The sequence below is a fragment of the Coptis chinensis genome, chromosome 8 (genome assembly GCF_015680905.1).
Source record: "Coptis chinensis isolate HL-2020 chromosome 8, ASM1568090v1, whole genome shotgun sequence".
NCBI classification, from domain to species: Eukaryota; Viridiplantae; Streptophyta; class Magnoliopsida; order Ranunculales; family Ranunculaceae; genus Coptis; species Coptis chinensis.
Window position 1 is genome coordinate 54,002,380 of NC_141463.1, and position 21,633 is coordinate 54,024,012.

A 21,633-nucleotide genomic window follows, 5' to 3' on the forward strand; every position below is an offset into this window, starting at 1 on the left:
CAAAATATACCTGTGTCCATGTCTTTCCATATGTAAGTTTTATTTCTTTGTGTGCTTTCTATAGCATTGTTTTCAGTAAAAAATATTTCCATTCCTGGCTCATTATGAATTTTTTTTCTACATGTTAGTGACACCCAAAACGAAATGGAAGTGGATGATCTTAGTGTTAGTCCGACTAATGCTTATACACCTTCTCAGACTTCTCGATGCAAGTTGGCCCAATGCAAAAGAAGAGAAAAAGAGCGCATAAGTGGTAGAATGAACAAGCGAACTAGAAGGAACTTAGAAGCACACCTTCATAATATTCCAATATCAATGTCTTCATATATGTAAGTTGAATTTCATTGTGTTTTCTATAGCATTGTTTTAAGTAAAAAAAAAAATTCCATTCCTAACTCATTAGGATTTTTTCCCTACATGTTAGTGACACCCAAAGCGAAATGGATGTGGATGATTATTTTCAGCCTCTTATAGCTGGTGTCAATATGGCAGAACCTGCTAATATGCACAACAATGTCCGCCATTATCTTGGAAAGATGGATGTGGAATGCTCATTTTGTAAAGCTCTGCACTGGAAAGATGAAAGGCTAGCAAATACATCAGTTAAAAGACCCTTTTTCGGGATGTGTTGCAAACAAGTAAAAGTCAGTCTTCCTCTACTTAGTCCATTGCCTCCTGCAATTCAAGATCTATATGATGGTAATGATGCCAAAGCCAGGTTATTTAGATAACATCTTCGTCAGTATAACTTGGCTAATGCATTTACCAGTCTCAGTTGTCAACCGGATAACCAAATATTCAGCGGTAGCGGTCCTATTCCATTCACCGTTCATGGTGAATTATGCCATCAAATTGGATCGTTACTACCAGAACCTGAGAAAGATCCGACTTATGCTCAGCTCTATGTTTATGACCCAGCCAGTGCCCTTGATGTGCGTCATCGCCGAAATCCAAAATTGAGACGTGATGTTTTAGATGTCATTCAGAGTACACTGTCAGATTGTAATAGATTTGTTGAAAAATTTCATCAAACATATGATATATTTAGTGCTTGTGCAATTGAGGAAAATGACGTGGCAGCTTATCTCCATTATAATACATCTACTGACCGACGACGATACAATCTTCCTTCAGCAAATGAAATTGTAGTTGTTATACCTGGGGATGGAACTGAAATCAGAAGCACAAGAGATATCATTCTTCATTATAGATCAGGCAATGCAATGAAGTGGATTGATGAATGTAATCCCGCTTATCTACCCCCTGCATTATCCTTTGTTTTTCCCTCGGGGTGAGCTTGGATGGTCAACCGAAATGAAACTCTATGATGTCAATGACGACGATTTGAGGCGATTGACTCAGATGGTGTTCTATGCATATCGTTTGTTTGAATGTCATATGATAAGAGCCCAAAACTATAGTTTTAACCCCTTAACAATCGTACCTTTAGACCAATTATGTGAATAATAAGTAAGAGTTAATACTGATTACGTGTTTTTATGCATTTCAGGCTTCAAAGTCCATTATGTGCAGAAATGTGCCACTTTAGCGAGATAAAGGAGCAAAGGTCGGTTGCTAAGGAGTTCTGTGATTAAAGGCCAATTTTCAAGAGGACAAAGCCTCTGTAAAGCCCGGTCAAAGGTGAAAAGTCAAAGTCCACGCGGGCAGAAACAGTGCACAAAGTCAGCAGAACTTCTGAAGACTATATATTTGGACTCAGACCTCGGAATTGGGCCTACCTTATGTCAAAACAACCGGCTCGGAAAGAGCTTTCCAATGGTCCAAGCCTTGACCTAATCAGAGGAGCAAAAGTGGACGAAAAGTCTATTGAAGCCAAATCCAGCTGAAGAGCCCTTTTCGAACTGAAAGAATTGGGTTTTGGGCCCGATTTTCCGGCCCAAAACATGGCCCCAAGCCCATACACGATTTTTGGATCTGAAAGTATAAAAACAAAAGCTTGACTCTTTGTAAAATATAGATAGTTAGGTTAGAAAATAAAAGTAGCTTAAAATAGAAAGTAGCCATTAGAATAGCTTCTAGATCTAGTTTTAATTGTTTTTAATTAAGTTTAGTTTCATTTTCATTCCTTGTTTTTAGATTAAACCTTTAAAATATTATTATTCATTTGATTAGATTAATAAAATAGTTTATTATTATTCAATTCGTTTTCTGTCATTACATTTATAGATCTAGTTTAAATTCTTGTTGATATCATTTCTTAATTATTAATTAGATTTTAATTATTATTTAATTTAGATTAGTAAATTTCAATTCTTTATAGTATGTTTAGTTTTAATTTAATCGGAAATGATTGCATAATGATTCTCGGCTAAACCTCCATTAGAGGGGGTTGAGAAGCCTTGATGAAAGCTTGATTTGTGTTAGCGTAGGATAGTCGTAATTTCTATTCCACTCTAGAAATGATTAGTTCACAATGAGAATGGGTTTAATCGTTCACATGCTAGTTATGAATTGGTAGAAATGCCATGTGTAATTAGGGATTAGGAAGAACCAATTGTTCTGCGTAGCAGTTCAATTCGGATTCTGACGATTAAATGCGTTAGTAAGTTAAGTTGAGTTAAGGTGGAATCAATTCCCCTAATTCCTTATCATAGAATCAATCGTAGTATTTCCATAGCTTTTTTATTTAGTTGACTAGTTGCATCTTGTGGGTAGTTGCATCGTAGTCTAGTTTATAATTCGTAAATCTCTCATTAGACTTTAGTTAAGATTATTTATACGTAGAGAACATTACCATGCGGAAGAACTAGGAGTGGAATGAATCATCTACTCCACTATATCTCAATAGGATTGAGAGTAGAAATTTTTGATAAATTAGGCACGTAAATTATCGTTTAGTTTTACTTACGTTTAGAGTTTCATCGCATTATTCATTAGTAAAACTATTCTTTTTACGTTTATCAAATGGCGCCGCTGCCATCTTAGTTTCACTTTCGCATTGTTTTCGTAGTATAAGTACTCTTCTTAAAGTCCCATTTCACCCACCCACCCTTGTTCGATTCTAACTGTGGTTGTCTTTTTCAGCATTAAACTTCCTCGCAAAAATTGCACGGGCTTTTGTGCCCCCCAAGGAGCGACACATTGCTAAAGTATCGAAGTTGAGCGCGACCCGCGCTCAAACACTGTAACTTGAACTTACACGGAGCGCACCTGCGCCCAAAGTGATCGCACCTGCGCCCTCAGCTGATTTTTGCTGGATTTCCACAAGTTTGTTTCGAACTTCGATTTTTCAAGTTTTTTAGTGTTCTAACTTGTTATATACACTGAACACGCATAAACAAGACGCTATTCATAAGCGAAGCAAGGACGCAATCAGGTATTCCTTTCTTCCACACCTCGCATCTTCTGTTAGAGGTTTATACTAGAATATCAGGATTGTTTGGAGGTTGTCGCGTTTAGTTAAGTTTGGTCTTAACCTTGTATGAGATTAAGGTCTGGTCGAACAAAAACACCTAACGTAATTACACGGCAACATCAACAAGCACGCCTATCTAGTATACCACTCATTGCACCTCTAGCTACTATTCCACATACTCTACCGACCTGATGCCCGACGGCGAGGAGAGACTCTCTCTCGGACTTTTATAAAGCCTTGAGCGATAGCCCCAAATCTTGCATCGTTCTTGCAGACCCGATTGGGGATTTCGAATCCCCAAATATTTTAATTTGTTACCCGTTTTCCATGGTTTAGACCATGAAAAACCTTATCAGCACATGCGTAGGATTGAACAAGTTCTTACAACATTCCACCATCTTACGGTGAGTGCTGAACAAATTAAACTCAGGGTATTTCCCTTCACTTTAGCTGATAAGGCGGCGTCTTGGTTAACTGCCCAAGCGCCTAATTCTGTGGACTCGTGGGCTAAACTTGTTTAGCTGTTTATGGAACATTTTTACCCACCCCTAAAGACGGATGAGATGCTTTCCAAGATTCATTTCTTTCAACAAAATCCTCATGAATCACTTTCGGAGGCTTGGAATCGTTTCACCCATCTCTTTATAGAGTGTCCACATCATAACCTAGCGAAAGACACATTAGTTCGTGCCTTTTTCAAAGGACTTCTACACCACCATAAAGAAGTCCTTGACATAATGAATGGGGGTAGTTTCCTAAGTAAAGGTGTCTCGGAGGCTTATAAATTTTTAGAGGACCAAACTAAGCAAAATAACAACTGGGGGGGCCGTGACGATACCCACCGCTCCGCTAGTTCTTCTAATACAGTTAAAACTCTAATCGAATCACTCACTAAAAAAGTATGTTTGAGATGAAACACGATCCCGAGCTTAAAACTCTAATCGAATCACTCACTAAAAAAGTAGAGGCCATTTCTGTACAACAAAAGCCTATCCCCGTCATGAATGTAAATTCCAATCCATGTAGTTTCTGTTGGAGTCCTGAGCATCCCGACATCCACTGTCCTATAGCCTATGAACATGCTTGTTCCATTAATAGTGAACCTAACGCCCCTTGGAGACAAAATCCCAACTTCGGTTGGAGAAATAACCAATAAGTCACACCTCCAGGGTACAATAATCAATATGTTAGGCCAACGCCCAGTTATAACCAAGCTCCACCATGACAAGGACTGGGTCAGGGTAATTATAATAATTATAACAACCAAGCGCAACCTCGACAAGGTCAAGCACAAGGTCAAGGTAGTTATAATAATTATAATCCTAATAGAGGTATCGTTCTGGTAAATAATAACTATCACAATCCGCCCATAAATAATCAACGCGAGATAGTTCCAGTCACACCACCCGTGACCACTACACCCACCCAACCGGATCATCTTGACACCTTCATACAAGTGAGCCAACAACTCTTCCAAACCATGGCTTAATCTAACCAACATTTTCTACAATCCGTTAATAATTTAAGCCAACAGTTGGCCCAAGATAAAGCCCAACCAAAAGGTGTGTTTCCAGGTCACGCGATACCTAATCCTAAAACAACAAACACGGCCTTTGAGGTAACCGGTAATACTAGTAATGAAAATGAAAACGTAGGTGAGCTAAATGCCATCACCACTCTCCGTTCTGGCAGAGTGGTTGATAACAAAGTAACTATGCCTATAGTTACCCCATCAGTAGCCCCTACACATGCTACTTTACTAGATATCGAAATAGAAACTGAAGAGCCTACCACTGCAGAGGTACTAGTTACAACACAACCTAAGAAACAAAAAGCCAAAGTTAAACATCTAGGTGATACATATGCTAAATATAGAGAGAAACCACCGTTTCCACAAAAATTAGCCATGTTAATTAGGGATACAAATTATGAGGAGATTAGGGACGTTTTCAAGAATCTAACTATAAACCTTCCCTTCCTCGAAGCTATTAAAAAGCTACCACACCATGCTAAGTTTCTTAAGGAGTTGTGTACTACTAGGCGTAAGACCAATATACCAAAAGACGCCTTTTTAACAGAACAATTCTCAACTCTATTTGAACATAACGGAATTGTTAAGTACAAGGACCCCGGTCGTCCTACTGTACAGTGCACCTTAGGAAATTCCTATACGACGACCGCGTTATTAGACCTGGGGGATAGTGTTAACTTACTCCCGTTTTATTTGTATAGACAAATAGGTCTAGAGGAGATGCAACCCACTAAAATGACGTTGCAATTAGCTGATCGGTCTATTAAGTATCCTAAGGGTGTGGTTGAAAACGCGTCTTTGGTAAAGGTTCGTGGATTTCTACTATCCGGGTGATTTCGTCATCCTCAATACGAAAGTCGCTAACGACTCGTCCCAATCATCTTAGGGCCCTTTCCCGGGCACCGCCAATGCGCTCATAAATTGCCGCGATGGTTCGATGTCCATGTCTTTTGGCCATCTTTCTGTTGAAGTAAATGTGTTTAAACCAAAGACACAATTACCCGATTCGTCTATGGATGGAGAGGTTAGCATGATCGAGAGCTTCGCTCAAGATTATTTCAACAACACGTTCCCTGATAATCAGATGCCCAAATTTCTTTACTTTGCAGGTTCAGACTCCAACGTTTTCATCCCTACACTAGTTGATACACTTATTATGGATGAGGACGAGATAGATGACTTTCTCAAAGATATAGAGGAATACCATAGTAATGTGGTTATGACCAAGCTAGATGAGGAATTCGATGAGTTTCTTACAGCAGGCGATGAGTCACCCTATCAAGAACTACTTTGTACAACATCCGCCTCGACTCCCCTCCTTCCACCATTTCAAAGGAATCTCGAGTTTGCACTCGATCCTTTTGTTTCTCTTATGCTTCATAATTTTTTAAATCCTCCTAGCAAACAAATACTTCAGAAGGACAAACCATTTGACACCTTCATTTTCAGAATTGAGATAGTCCCTACCTACACCATGAATGAGTTTTGTGCGAAACCCACATCCTTAGTTTTTCCATGCTTTCCTTCTACAACTTATCCATATCCACCATATCTTCTACAACCATTCACTTTTCCACACTTATTCACTAGGACACCTTCTCGTTCAAAGATGAAAAAGAAGGTGTATGATAGGTTACGATATAGGTCTATCCGACTTCGTTTTCATTTCACTAGGTTGCGTCATAGAAAATCTTGGTGCTTGATTGTGTTTGGGTATGTTGTTTGTGATTTTTATTTATGGAATGATCCACAACTATTTCGATTGTTGATATATGATAAACTGCATGTTCATACATATGTTTAGATAAAGTCTTGAGTATCTGACTATAAACGACTCAGTTTTTTTGTTTGGTACATTTCCTTTCATTTCCAGATATTGGTGAGTGCACCATTAAGGTAACCGGGCCCTCCCTATGGAGTGTGTGGCTGTAAGTACTGGATCCTAAGTCCACGTTTAACATAATTCACGTTTTCCACTCTTGCATGTTTTCTCGGATTTTTGAGTCATGTTTCTCTATGGGGTGAATTATGTCCTTATTGCTTATTGTTTTCCTTATAAAATTAAAAAAATATTAAATAATAAACATAGTAATCTAGGAAGTCTCGGGAATCTGACTTTAAAAGACCCACTTTTAAAAAACAAATTTTCTAAACTCTGTTGTAAAAAAAATTTGTTTGGGGGTGAGGTGTTCGTGTTTCCGTCCTAGAATGTTTTATGTCCCATTAGAGTTGCTTAGGCCGTTACATTGTATTCCGATTCGGGTTGACATAATCTATGAATTTAGAGTTCATTCATTCGCATAACTTACGTCATGCACGCACTTCGAGGCATTTTCCACTATCTTATTATAATCCACTTTCGGAATAGAGTGTTTTATGGATAATTGGATTGAAAATTCTCTCCTGATTATTTCCATATCTCATTTACAAAAATCGGCCCGGTAATGAAGCGGCAATGTTAGTTTGAAGTCGCGTTAAAAATCGACAAAAATTCGAAAAATTCGAATTGGGCTTGGTCCCAACCCACGCGCACCGGCAGCGCACCTGCGCCCCTATGTTTCCAACAACAGTCGTGCGTTTTCATCTTCCAAACCGCCATTGACAAACTTCCAAGCTTCAAACTCTAACAAACAATAAAATTAAAAAGAAACCTAACTACACCCACGCCAAACATCCAAATCAATTTCAAATCTTCTCAAAAACATTTCCACCACCACCTCCATCAATTTACAAAACCAAAAACCACCGAAAAATCCAAATCTTGGAGCTGCCGCGCCACCACACCACCACCACCATCATTTTTTTTAGTGAGGTTGTCCCTCATTGCTTCCCCCTAACCTTATCAAAACTTCCAATGGCCCAACAACGCCGGATTTTGCCAGAGCAAGCATTTACTGGCGACCACTTCGCGCCGTTTTACGGTGACGAAATGACTAGTAGAGATTGGAATAGCTTGTGGTACTCGACCGACGCCTTTTACCACGAAGAGTTAGTCCGACGGTTTTACAACACGAGGGAGTTGGAGGGGAATAGAATTTTTGTTACGGTGGCAAAGAGGAGGAAGGAAGTAACTACTGGGTTGTTGGTTGAGATTCTAGGCATTCCACCTAGAATCCATCTTGATGCCACGTTATAGGACTCCCAATATAATGGGGTCGAGCCGTTGATGAATGCGACTGTTACCGAAGGGAACTACAATGTGAGCTCGCATTGTGTTTGCCAGGCATCCCTCAGAAACAACCAGCTGGCTGCAGCTCAGTGGATTGGTAATCTATGAAATTTGTTTAGGGGTGGTGTGTTCGTGTTTCCGTCCTAGAATGTTTTATGTCCCATTAGAGTTGCTTAGGCCGTTACATTGTATTCCGATTTGGGTTGACATAATCTATGAATTTAGAGTTCATTCATTCGCATAACTTACGTCATGCACGCACTTTGAGGCATTCTCCACTATCTTATTATAATCCATGGTCGGAATAGAGTGTTTTATGGATCATTGGATTGGAAATTCTCTCCTGATCATTTTCATATCTCATTCGCAAAAATCGGCCCGGTAACGAAGCGGCAATGTTAGTTTGAAGTCGTGCTAAAAATCGACAAAAATTCAAAAAATTTGAATTGCGCTTGGGCCCAACCCGCGCGCACCAGCAGCCCACCTGCGCCCCTATGTTTCCATCAACAGTCGTGCGTTTTCATCTTCCAAACCACCATTGACAAACTTCCAAGCTTCAAACCCTAACAAACAATAAAATTAAAAAGAAACCTAACTACACCCACACCAAACATCCAAATCAATTTCAAATCTTCTCAAAAACCTTTCCACCACCACCTCCATCAATTTACAAAACCAAAAACCACCGAAAAATCCAAATCTTGGAGCTGCCGCGCCACCACACCACCACAACCATCATTTTTTTTTGAGGTTGTCCCTCATTGCTTCCCCCTAACCTTATCAAAACTTCCAATGGCTCAACAACGCCGGATTTTGCCAGAGCAAGCATTTACTGGCGACCACTTCGCGCCGCTTTACGGTGACGAAATGATTAGTAGAGATTGGAATAGCTTGTGGTACTCGACCGACGCCTTTTACCACGAAGAGTTAGTCTGACGGTTTTACAACACGAGGGAGTTCGAGGGGAATAGAATTTTTCTTACGGTGACGAAGAGGAGGAAGGAAGTAACTACTGGGTTGTTGGCTGAGATTCTAGGCATTCCGCCTAGAATCTATTTTGATGCCACGTTATATGACTCCCAATATAATGGGGTCGAGCCGTTGATGAACGCGATTGTTACCGAAGAGAACTACAATGTGAGCTCGCATTGTGTTCGCCAGGCATCCCTCAGAACCAACCAGCTGGCTGCAGCTCAGTGGATTGGTAATCTATGAAATTTGTTTGGGGGTGGTGTGTTCGTGTTTCCGTCCTAGAATGTTTTATGTCTCATTAGAGTTGCTTAGGCCATTACATTGTATTCCGATTTGGGTTGACATAATCTATGAATTTATAGTTCATTCATTCGCATAACTTACGTCATGCACTCACTTTTAGGCATTTTCCACTATCTTATTATAATCTACGGTCGGAATATAGTGTTTTATGGATCATTGGATTGGAAATTCTCTCCTGATCATTTTCATATCTCATTCGCAAAAATCGGCCCGGTAACGTAGCGGAAATGTTAGTTTGAAGTCGCGCTAAAAATCGACAAAAATTCGAATTGGGCTTGGGCCCAACCCGCGCGCACCGGCAGGGCACCTGCGCCCCTATGTTTCCATCAACAGTCGTGCGTTTTCATCTTCCAAACCGCCATTGACAAACTTCCAAGCTTCAAACCCTAACAAACAATAAAATTAAAAAGAAACCTAACTACACCCATACCAAACATCCAAATCAATTTCAAATCTTCTCAAAAACCTTTCCACCACCACCTCCATCAATTTACAAAACCAAAAACCACCGAAAAATCCAAATCTTGGAGCTGTCGCGCCACCACACCACCACCACCATCGTTTTTTTTAGTGAGGTTGTCCCTCATTGCTTCCCCCTAACTTTATCAAAACTTCTAATGGCTCAACAACGCCGGATTTTGCCAGAGCAAGCATTTACTGGCGACCACTTCGCGCCGTTTTACGGTGATGAAATGATTAGTAGAGATTGGAATAGCTTGTGGTACTCGACCGACGCCTTTTACCACGAAGAGTTAGTCCGACGGTTTTACAACACGAGGGAGTTGGAGGGGAATAAAATTTTTGTTACGGTGGCAAAGAGGAGGAAGGAAGTAACTACTAGGTTGTTGGCTGAGATTCTAGGCATTCCGCCTAGAATCCATCTTGATGCCACGTTATAGGACTCCCAATATAATGGGGTCGAGCCGTTGATGAACGCGACTGTTACCGAAGAGAACTACAATGTGAGCTCGCATTGTGTTCGCCAGGCATCCCTCAGAACCAACCAGCTGGCTGCAGCTCAGTGGATTGGTAATCTATGAAATTTGTTTAGGGGTGGGGTGTTCGTGTTTCCGTCCTAGAATGTTTTATGTCCCATTAGAGGTTCTTAGGCCGTTACATTGTATTCCGATTTGGGTTGACATAATCTATGAATTTAGAGTTCATTCATTCGCATAACTTACGTCATGCACGCACTTTGAGGCATTTTCCACTATCTTATTATAATCAACTGTCGGAATAGAGTGTTTTATGGATCATTGGATTGGAAATTCTCTCCTGATCATTTTTATATCTCATTCGCAAAAATCGGCCCGGTAACGAAGTGGCAATGTTAGTTTGAAGTCGCGCTAAAAATCGACAAAAATTCGAAAATTTTGAATTGGGCTTGGGCCCAACCCGCGAGCACCGGCAGCGCACCTGCGCCCCTATGTTTCCATCAATAGTCGTGCATTTTCATCTTCCAAACCGCCATTGACAAACTTCCAAGCTTCAAACCCTAACAAATAATAAAATTAAAAAGAAACCTAACTACACCCACACCAAACATCCAAATCAATTTCAAATCTTCTCAAAAACCTTTCCACCACCACCTCCATCAATTTTCAAAACTAAAAACCACCGAAAAATCCAAATCTTGGAGCTGCCGCGCCACCACACCACCACCACCATCGTTTTTTTTAGTGAGGTTGTCCCTCATTGCTTCCCCTAACCTTATCAAAACTTCCAATGGCTCAACAACGCCGGATTTTGCCAGAGCAAGCATTTACTGGCGACCACTTCGCGCCGTTTTACGGTGACGAAATGATTAGTAGAGATTGGAATACCTTGTGGTACTCGACCGACGCCTTTTACCACGAAGAGTTAGTCCGACGGTTTTACAACACGAGGAAGTTGGAGGGGAATAGAATTTTTGTTACGGTGGCAAAGAGGAGGAAGGAAGTAACTACTAGGTTGTTGGCTGAGATTCTAGGCATTCCGCCTAGAATCCATCTTGATGCCACGTTATAGGACTCCCAATATAATGGGGTGGAGCCGTTGATGAACGCGACTGTTACCGAAGGGAACTACAATGTGAGCTCGCATTGTGTTCGCCAGGCATCCCTCAGAACCAACCAGCTGGCTGCAGCTCAGTGGATTGGTAATCTATGAAATTTGTTTGGGGGTGGGGTGTTCGTGTTTCCGTCCTAGAATGTTTATGTCCCATTAGAGTTGCTTAGGCCGTTACATTGTATTCCGATTTGGGTTGACATAATCTATGAATTTAGAGTTCATTCATTCGCATAACTTACGTCATGCACGCACTTTGAGGCATTTTCCACTATCTTATTATAATCCACGGTCGGAATAGAGTGTTTTATCGATCATTGGATTGGAAATTCTCTCCTGATCATTTTCATATCTCATTCGCAAAAATCGGCCCGGTAACGAAGCGGCAATGTTAGTTTGAAGTCGCTCTAAAAATCGACAAAAATTCGAAAAATTCGAATTGGGCTTGGGCCCAACCCGCGCGCACCGGCAGGGTACCTGCGCCCCTATGTTTCCATCAATAGTCGTGCGTTTTCATCTTCCAAACCGCCATTGACAAACTTCCAAGCTTCAAACCCTAACAAACAATAAAATTAAAAAGAAACCTAACTATACCCACACCAAACATCCGAATCAATTTCAAATCTTCTAAAAAACCTTTCCACCACCACCTCCATCAATTTACAAAACCAAAAACCACCGAAAAATCCAAATCTTGGAGCTGCCGCGCCACAACACCACCACCACCATCGTTTTTTTTAGTGAGGTTGTCCCTCATTGCTTCCTCCTAACCTTATCAAAACTTCCAATGGCTCAACAACGCCGGATTTTGCCAGAGCAAGCATTTACTGGCGACCACTTCGCGCCGTTTTACGGTGACGAAATGATTAGTAGAGATTGGAATAGCTTGTGGTACTCGACCGAAGCCTTTTACCACGAAGAGTTAGTCCGACGGTTTTACAACACGAGGGAGTTGGAGGGGAATAGAATTTTTGTTACGGTGGCAAAGAAGAGGAAGGAAGTAACTACTGGGTTGTTGGCTGAGATTCTAGGCATTCCGCCTAGAATCCATCTTGATGCCACGTTATAGGACTCCCAATATAATGGGGTTGAGCCGTTGATGAACGCGACTGTTACCAAAGGGAACTACAGTGTGAGCTCGCATTGTGTTCGCCAGGCATCCCTCAGAACCAACCAGCTGGCTGCAGCTCAGTGGATTGGTAATCTTTGAAATTTGTTTGGGGCTGGGGTGTTCGTGTTTCCGTCCTAGAATGTTTTATGTCCCATTAGAGTTGCTTAGGCCGTTACATTGTATTCCGATTTGGGTTGACATAATCTATGAATTTAGAGTTCATTCATTCGCATAACTTACGTCATGCACGCACTTTGAGTCGTTTTCTACTATCTTATTATAATGTACGGTCGGAATAGAGTGTTTTATGGATCATTGGATTGGAAATTCTCTCTTGATAATTTTCATATCTCATTCGCAAAAATCGGCCCGGTAACGTAGCGGCAATGTTAGTTTGAAGTCGCGCTAAAAATCGACAAAAATTCGAATTGGGCTTGGGCCCAACCCGCGCGCACCGGCAGGGCACCTGCGCCCCTATGTTTCCATCAACAGTCGTGCGTTTTCATCTTCCAAACCACCATTGACAAACTTCCAAGCTTCAAACCCTAACAAACAATAAAATTGAAAAGAAACCTAACTACACCCACACCAAACATCCAAATTAATTTCAAATCTTCTCAAAAACCTTTCCACCACCACCTCCATCAATTTACAAAACCAAAAACCACCGAAAAATCCAAATCTTGGAGCTGCCGCGCCACCACACCACCACCACCATCGGTTTTTTTAGTGAGGTTGTCCCTAATTGGTTCCCCCTAACCTTATCAAAACTTCCAATGGCTCAACAATGCCGGATTTTGCCAGAGTAAGCATTTACTGGTGACCACTTCGCGTTGTTTTACGGTGACGAAATGATTAGTAGAGATTGGAATAGCTTGTGGTACTCGACCGATGCCTTTTACCACGAAGAGTTAGTCCGACGGTTTTACAACACGAGGGAGTTGGAGGGGAATAGAATTTTTGTTACGGTGGCAAAGAGGAGGAAGGAAGTAACTACTGGGTTGTTGACTGAGATTCTAGGCATTCCGCCTAGAATCCATCTTGATGCCACGTTGTAGGACTCCCAATTTAATGGGGTCGAGCCGTTGATGAACGCGGCTGTTACCGAAGGGAACTTCAATGTGAGCTCGCATTGTGTTTTCCAGGCATCCCTCAGAACCAACCAGCTGGTTGCAGCTCAGTGGATTGGTAGGAATGTCATAGGGAAGGAGAAGGTCAGCGATATCGGTCTGAATTGCCTTCACTTTCTATGAATACTCCAGGAGCAGAAGTATGAGTTCTGTATCTTGGAGTTTTTGCTTAACATGATTAGGGGAGTAGGGAAGTCTATTGCACCTCTCCCTGTTTTGATAACCAAGATAATCTGTGAAGTTGAGAGCGACTCCGACGTCTGATAGGATTTACCTCACCCTACACCGAAATCCTCGGATTTATAAGGAGTGTATCCAACAAGTTTGGAGGTTGCCTGAGGATAGGGTAGTTGATGAGGAGGACGTCGGAAATGAGAATGACTCGGAGGACGAGGAGGACTTGACATGTTTTGATGCTGATGCCTTGGAGAGGTGTTGGTCAGATGCAGAACGCATGGCTGTGATTCATCGTGGCATGCGTTCACTCAATACTATCTGCGAAGACCTCCGGACTCGACAGGGTACTATCCACCATAACTTCAAGATTCGTTTCCAGCGGGAGGATGAGCGGTGGGAACAGATGAGGGCTGAGCTAGAAGCTTAGCGCCAGTTCCGAGCCGATATGCTTGCACGCTTTCCACCTCACAGAGATTCTCCTTCTGAGGATACATCATCGAGGCACGAGCGTCGTCGCCAAAAGATTTAATGGTGCTTGCCCCATCGGGAGCCTCGGGGAGCCATCTCCTGAGCGTGTGCCCTCTGCTACCAGTACTGACGTGTTTAGGGATAGTATAGCTTGATGATTTTTATTTGTAGTTTTATTATTGTTAGTTATTTTAATGTCAGTTTTAATTCGGTAATTTGAATTTTGTAGTGAAATATACTTTGAATGAAAAATTTAATATAATGCGGTTATTTTCATTGTGCGTGGTTGTTTAATATTTATCCCACCTTCCTAAATTGTTTGGGGGTGATATTATCTATTCCAACATGATTTTTATATGACCCTCGTTTTTAGAAGATATTTTGGAGTTAGGGTGAGAATATTGCCGATTTGGGCATATCTATGAATAAATATTGGTTAGGATGAAATCTCGATAAGTTAAGTAGTTTTATCCTAAATTCAACCTAAAAGATACTAGGATTGTTTTAGAATCAATAATATGAGTTGTTTCCGTTTCGGGTTTGAAAATTTTAATATTTCCGGAAATTGCCGTAAAAACTTTTTGGCAACTTCCCGATTCGTTTTAGCAACTTAAAACCTATAAAAACTTCATTCATTATACACTCACAACCCACACTACACCTAACTTCCATCTCTCACCTTCCACTCCCACGTTTCCCATTATTCTTCACCATTTTCACAAATCAAGCACCCTCGGGCCTTCTCGCCCTAAGCCATTTTCAAAATTTTACACGAAGCACTGTGCCCAAGAGGAGCCGCGCTGTGCTTCCAAACACTAAATCCAAAAGCACCCGAAGCACTCTGGCTTCAAGCCGAAAGCACTGCGACGACCTCCGTAGACCATAAATTTCCAATTTTCTGCGGGTTGTTCCCCGATCAGTTACAGCTGTTCCAGAGGGTCGTTTTGAGATGACATCTCTTACAATAATAACGGAACAGTCTTTCAAAGATTTGTTCCAAAACACTACTTATGGTGTTTGGTTTTGCGAGGTGATCACATACGTAGGCTGGGAACCGCTTATGGTAAGACCTGATGAACTTTATTCTCCAGCACTTGCATCTTATTTTTATGATAACTGTATTTTCTTTGAGAGACCGGATGGAGAACAAGTGTTCTCCATCAACATTAATGATGAACCAATGGAAATTACCAAGTTCTTGCTAGCATTTGTTCTTGGACTTGCTATGCCTGCTGAAATACAAGACCCATGGTGCTATTGGGTAGATAATATGCATGTCTACACTTATGAGTTTTTGCATGAGTCGTATGGGGCAGACATTTTCCGTATCGAGGACCAAGGGGAATATAACGTTGCCTTTGGTAGCATGTCCATGAACATAGGAAGTGTTATGTTTTGGATCATGCTAAACATTTTAGGGGAATCGCGTTTTTCTTCTGTGAATGATGCCACTTGCAGTGTCTTCCTTGCTTTATCCCAGGGACATATGTGCCATGACCTTCCCAGAACCTTGATGTCTAGTTTAGCACGAGCCCATAGCATGAGGCATAAGTACCTTCTTATGCCTATTCTAATTTCCCATATTATGCTATGTTTCTTTCCTATTTTTTGTACACGTTTCATGGACTGGGTTGGGGTCGACATTGTGAGACCCACCAATTCTATTATTCGATCTTTCCGTGCAATGACTTGGCAAGGGTGGAGGATACAACCTCATCAGGTTGCACCTTACACCCCATCCAACCAAGTGGCGTTTAACAGGTTATCATCCGTAGATGATAAATGGCAGCAAGCTTGGCAAATTATAATGGCATGGCAGGATGCGAAGGAACCTCACTTCTTTATAGAAGAAGAAGATGAGGAGGATGAAGAATAAAAGCGGGAGATAAGGTCAGTTTTTAATTCCAGTTAGTGTCTGCTTATGTCCCAAGCAATTTTATTTTGTTAACCCCATAATGGGTGGAACTCTTATAGAGTTGCGTCAGTTTTTTTTTTATTTCCTATATTAGTATGTTCTAACCTTGTTTTGCAGATGTTCCAGAATTTCACGCATTTCCATGGTATTTTTCCTACCCTATTTATTTAAATGCTTTGAGGACAAAGCATGCTTCTTGTTTGGGGGCATAGAAACGCGTGTAATTAAGGCATCTGTTAGGATATAGATATGTATAATATACATTTGTTTTCAAGTTAAAAATTTCAAAAATATAAATAAATAGTTTATGCTATACACTTAGAAATATTGGTATTGTTTTCTTTCTCTATGCTCTTAACAATCTAGAAGTCTCACGTAGCTTTTGCATCAGAATAATTGTTAGAAACTTAGGTTAATATGTAGGTAATAATCTTTGCATCTATCTATAAATATATTACATGAGTATCTATGATTGTTAGCAGTAAGTTTCTGAAATCTAGGCTAGAGTACTTATTCTACAAATCCTGTGGAGAATACTGACTAAAAGCCTTATATGAGCGAAACATTTGAGAAATGACACAAGGGAGAAGTAAAATCCGGATAGAGAAATCACACGCCCACTTGCTTGATCACTATGCCATATCCTAAGCGAGAATTTAGGCCCCATCTTTAGATCGATATAGTCAGATGTGTTTGATCGAAAATTAGTTAGTTCTCCGGAAAAGAAGTTTCTTCCTTGTGTGTCATTGAGATTGTAAGGTAAAGTGTAATATGAAGACTATATTATCTCTACTTGTCCCATTTCCTTCCTTCTTAAACCATCTCCTAATCCCCAACACCTAAGTAGACCTCTACCTCAATTAGGAACTTAGTGGAAAAATCGACAGAGTGTTTGTCATCTTGACTATTATTGTGAGAACCTACTTAAGGGCGCTTATTCTTGAAGTTTCATTCGAAAATGAACCTGCTAGGCATTTCATAGTATTACTCATAGTATATATATTTGTATCATAAATGATTGATTATTATGCATATATTATCTTAGGTTTTTCGACTTGGTTATTCTTATTCATTTGCTAGTGAGATGTATAGATAGTTGAGACATGAATAAGAAAACAATAGTTTTATTTTTTAGTCGTTGTAGTATAGATGAAGTTTGTGAGTACCTTCATTGGAAAACTCTCACGAGGCTAGAACTCATCCACTAGGGAATTCCTAGTGGTTTAAGACCTTATTGCATATGGTAAATGTAATCGCACTCAGTGAAACAAGATTAGTTAGAACTCCATTTTTGGTCACTTATTCTAATTTCTCATATTTGCTTGAGGAAAAGCAAAATGCTGTTTGGGGGTGGTTTGATAAGAGTCCAAAACTGTAGTTTTAACCCCTTAACAATCGTACCTTTAGACCAATTATGTGAATAATAAGTAAGAGTTAATACCAATTATGTGTTTTTATACATTTTAGGCTTCAAAGTTCATTATGTGCAGAAATGTGCCACTTTAGCGAGATAAAGGAGCAAAGGTCGGTTGCTAAGGAGTTCTGTGATTAAATGCCAATTTTCAAGAGGACAAAGCCTCTGTAAAGCCCGGTCAAAGGTGAAAAGACAAAGTCCACGCGGGCAGAAATAGTGCACAAAGTCAGCAAAACTTCTGAAAACCTTATATTTGGACTTAGACTTCGGAATTGGGCCTACCTTATATCAAAACGACCGGCTCGGAAAGAGCTTTCCAATGGTCTAAGCCTTGACCCAATCAGAGGAGCAAAAGTGGACAAAACGTCTATTGAAGACAAATCCAGCTGAAGAGCCCTTTCCGGACTGAAAGAATTGGGTTTTGGGCCCGATTTTCCAGCCCAAAACATGGCTCCAAGCCCATGCACGATTTTTGGATCTGAAAGTATAAAAACAAAAGCTTGACTCTTTGTAAAATATAGATAGTTAGGTTAGAAAATAAAAGTAGCTTAGAATAGAAAGTAGTCATTAGAATAGCTTCTAGATCTAGTTTTAATTGTTTTTAATTAAGTTCAGTTTCATTTTCATTCATTGTTTTAGATTAAACCTTTAAAATATTGTTATTCATTTGATTAGATTAATAAAATAGTTTATTATTATTCAATTCGTTTTCTGTCATTACATTTATAGATCTAGTTTAAATTTTTGTTGATATCATTTCTTAATTATTAATTAGATTTTAATTATTGTTTAATTCAGATTAGTAAATTTCAATTCTTTATAGTATGTTTAGTTTTAATTTAATCGGAAATGATTGCGTAATGATTCTCGGCTAAACCTCCATTAGAGGGGGTTGAGAAGCCTTGATGAAAGATTGATTTGTGTTAGCGTAGGATAGTCGTAATTTCTATTCCACTCTAGAAACGATTAGTTCACTATGAGAATGGGTTTAATCGTTCATATGCTAGTTATGAATTGGTAGAAATGCCATGTGTAATTAGGGATTAGGAAGAACCAATTGTTCTCAGCGTGAGCGATTCAATTCGATTACGACGATTAATTCGTTAGTAAGTTAAGTTGAGTTAAGGTGGAATCAATTCCCCCCTAATTCCTTATCATAGAATCGACGTAGTATTTCCATAGCTGTTTATTTAGTTGACTAGTTGCATCTTGTGGGTAGTTGCATCGTAGTCTAGTTTATAATTCGTAAATCTCTCATTAGACTTTAGTTAAGATTATTTATACGTAGAGAATATTACCATGCAGAAGAACTAGGAGTGGAACGAATCATCTACTCCACTATATCTCAATAGGATTGAGAGTAGAAATCTTTGATAAATTAGGCACATAAATTATCGTTTAGTTTTACTTACGTTTAGAGTTTCATCGCTTTATTCATTAGTAAAACTATTCTTTTTACGTTTATCATCATACTGAATATTTAGCAATACTCCGTGGTGGAAAATTATTTCAGGAGTTTTTGTGTGATGCTTGGGCTTCTACTGAGCAAAATCGGCTATACTATCATTATACCCACCAAAAGGATCTTCGTGCTGAAGTGTACATGAGTTTGACAGATTTAGCTGAGGGTACGGATCCTTATCAGGTTGGTCAGCGGTTTATTTTGCCATCATCTTTCATTGGAAGTCCAAGGTACATGTATGAGATCTTTCAAGACTCGATGGCTATAACATGTTACAATAAGCATCCAGATATATTCCTTACGATGACGGCTAATCCTCACTGGCCAGAAGTGCAAGAAGCCCTTTTGGAGAACCAAAATGTGTTTGATCGACCTGATGTTCTTTCCCGTGTTTTTGAACTGAAGAGAATAGCTTTAATTAAATTTATCAAGAAGAAAAATGTGTTTGGCCGTGAAGTAGCTCATGTGTACACCATTGAATTTTAGAAGCGCGGCCTCTCGCACATGCATGCACTCGTTTTCCTCAAGCATGAAGATAAAATTTGTATCGTAGCCCAAATTGATCGAATTATATCTGCATAATTTCCTGACCCAGATAAGGATCCCTTGCTCTTTGATACAATAAAGAGTTGTATGATCCATGGACCGTGTGGTGTTAAAAATATGAACTCACCGTGTATGGAAAATGGCAAGTGCACAAAGCATTTTCCACATGAGTTTACAGACGCGACAACCATAAAAAAGACGGTTATCCACTTTATATGCGTCGCAATGCGGGACGTGTCTATATGGTGAAAGACAAAGAGGTTGACAATAGGAATGTTGTCCCATATAATCCACAGTTGGTGAGAATGTTTAATTGTCACATTAATGTCGAAGTGTGTGCGGTATTGCAATGTGTTAAGTACATCCACAAGTACATCTACAAGGGCAATGACATAACAACAATGGTGTTGGACGGCGGAAATGAGATTAAACAGTACATTGATGCCAGATATATTGGACCACCAGAAGCAGCTTGGTGCCTATTTGGGTTTTCCTTACATGAAGAGTTTCCAATTGTTGTAAGGTTATCTCTTCACTTGCCAGGTATTTAACACTTGATTAAACAAATTTCATCAATATACTATTAAGTTATACTGGAATGCCATATTGTTAAGTTATGATTTGTTGCCAGGTATGCATCATGTTATGTTCAACCCTAAGGAATCGATGGAGAATATTCTTGAGAGGCTGAAACGACAAAAGTCGAGTCTCACTTCATTCTTCAACTGTTGTGCTTCAAATCCAGATGCTTGGGCCTATACTTACCAAGAATTCCCCGAGCACTTTGTTTGGCACAAAACAGAAAAAGGTGCTAACAAGTTTTTGGGATAGAAAAGGGGCATTGATTTTATGGGACCCTTCCCTATTTCTCAAGATTTTCTCTACATTCTAGTCGTTGTAGACTATGTGTCTAAATGGATTGAAGCACTCGCATGTCGCTCAAATGACCATAAGACTGTCGTGAAATTTGTAAAAAAAAACATTTTCTCTCAGTTTGGTGTCCTCTATCATCAGTGATGGGGGTACACATTTTTGTAATAAATTTTTTGGGTTTTTAATAAAGAAATATGGAGTGACTCACAAAGTTGCTACTCCATATCACCCACAGATGAGTGGCCAAGTGGAAGTCTCCAACAGAGAGATAAAGTCCATTCTGGAGAAAACTATCAATCCATCAAGAAAAGACTGGTCTCTCCGCTTACCGGATGCCTTGTGGGCATACCGAATAGCATTTTATACACCTATATGGATGTCTCCTTACCGTATTTTTTGGAAAACCTTGTCATCTGCCAGTTGAACTTGAGCATCGTGCCCTTTGGACCATCAAAAACCTCAATTACAATATCAACGCTGCAGGCGAGAAGCAAAAACTACAATTAAATGAGCTTGAGGAGATTCGGAGTGATGCTTATGATCTCTCGAAATCCTACAAAGCTAATATGAAAAGAGTGCACGACAAGCACATTTTGAGTAAAGATTTCAAAATTGGCCAAAAATTTTTACTATACAACTCCAGATTACACATTTTTCCTGGTAAATTGAAAACACGATGGTCTGGTCCTTTCATTGTGTTAGCTGTGACCCATTATAGGACAATCTCTTTGCTTAATCCACAAGATAATAGTGAATTTCAAGTAAATGGACAACGCCTCAAACATTACCACAAGTTATGCTCTCCAACTGTTGAATAGACTCTTCTCCAGGATCCGGTCTACATAGACTAGACGTTTTGTTTGGCATACTCAATCTTGTTTCTGTAGAGGGTACGCCATTTTGGTAGTCGGGCCATCTTCTATTTTATGATCTAAAATATTCTTTGAAGTGTATGGTTGCAAGCGCTGGAACCGTAGTCCACAAAAACTCTATTTCAAAACTGAGTATAAATGTCTTTTGCAATGTGAGCAAACGTTCCTGCTGGTAAACGATGGGTACCAAAAATTTCACCTCCTTCATTTTCTTCCCTTTTCGACTCTCTATCTCATGAACTTCAGCTAATCATTTGGTGTAAGTCTC

The 21,633-nt window shown here is 40.0% G+C and overlaps 1 protein-coding gene across 1 annotated transcript; it reads left to right on the forward strand.

Moving 5' to 3' along the window:
- The first annotated feature begins 440 nt into the window (after nucleotides 1–440).
- Nucleotides 441–19,560, forward strand: LOC147481957 (uncharacterized). The gene is made up of 3 exons (XM_086579138.1): nucleotides 441–718; nucleotides 770–1,242; nucleotides 19,097–19,560. Exons 1-3 carry the CDS (start codon nucleotides 441–443, stop codon nucleotides 19,558–19,560), a joined length of 1,215 nt encoding a protein of 404 aa, XP_086435264.1.
- The last annotated feature ends 2,073 nt before the right edge of the window (nucleotides 19,561–21,633 follow it).

Bases quoted from the DNA above. Each gene is read 5' to 3' on its own strand.
- LOC147481957 (XM_086579138.1), top strand. From the start codon at position 441: ATGGATGTGGATGATTATTTTCAGCCTCTTATAGCTGGTGTCAATATG. The intron at 719-769 runs GTTATTTAGATA...TGCATTTACCAG, and splicing joins GGTAATGATGCCAAAGCCAG to TCTCAGTTGTCAACCGGATA. The intron at 1,243-19,096 runs GTAATCCCGCTT...CTGAATATTTAG, and splicing joins AATGAAGTGGATTGATGAAT to CAATACTCCGTGGTGGAAAA.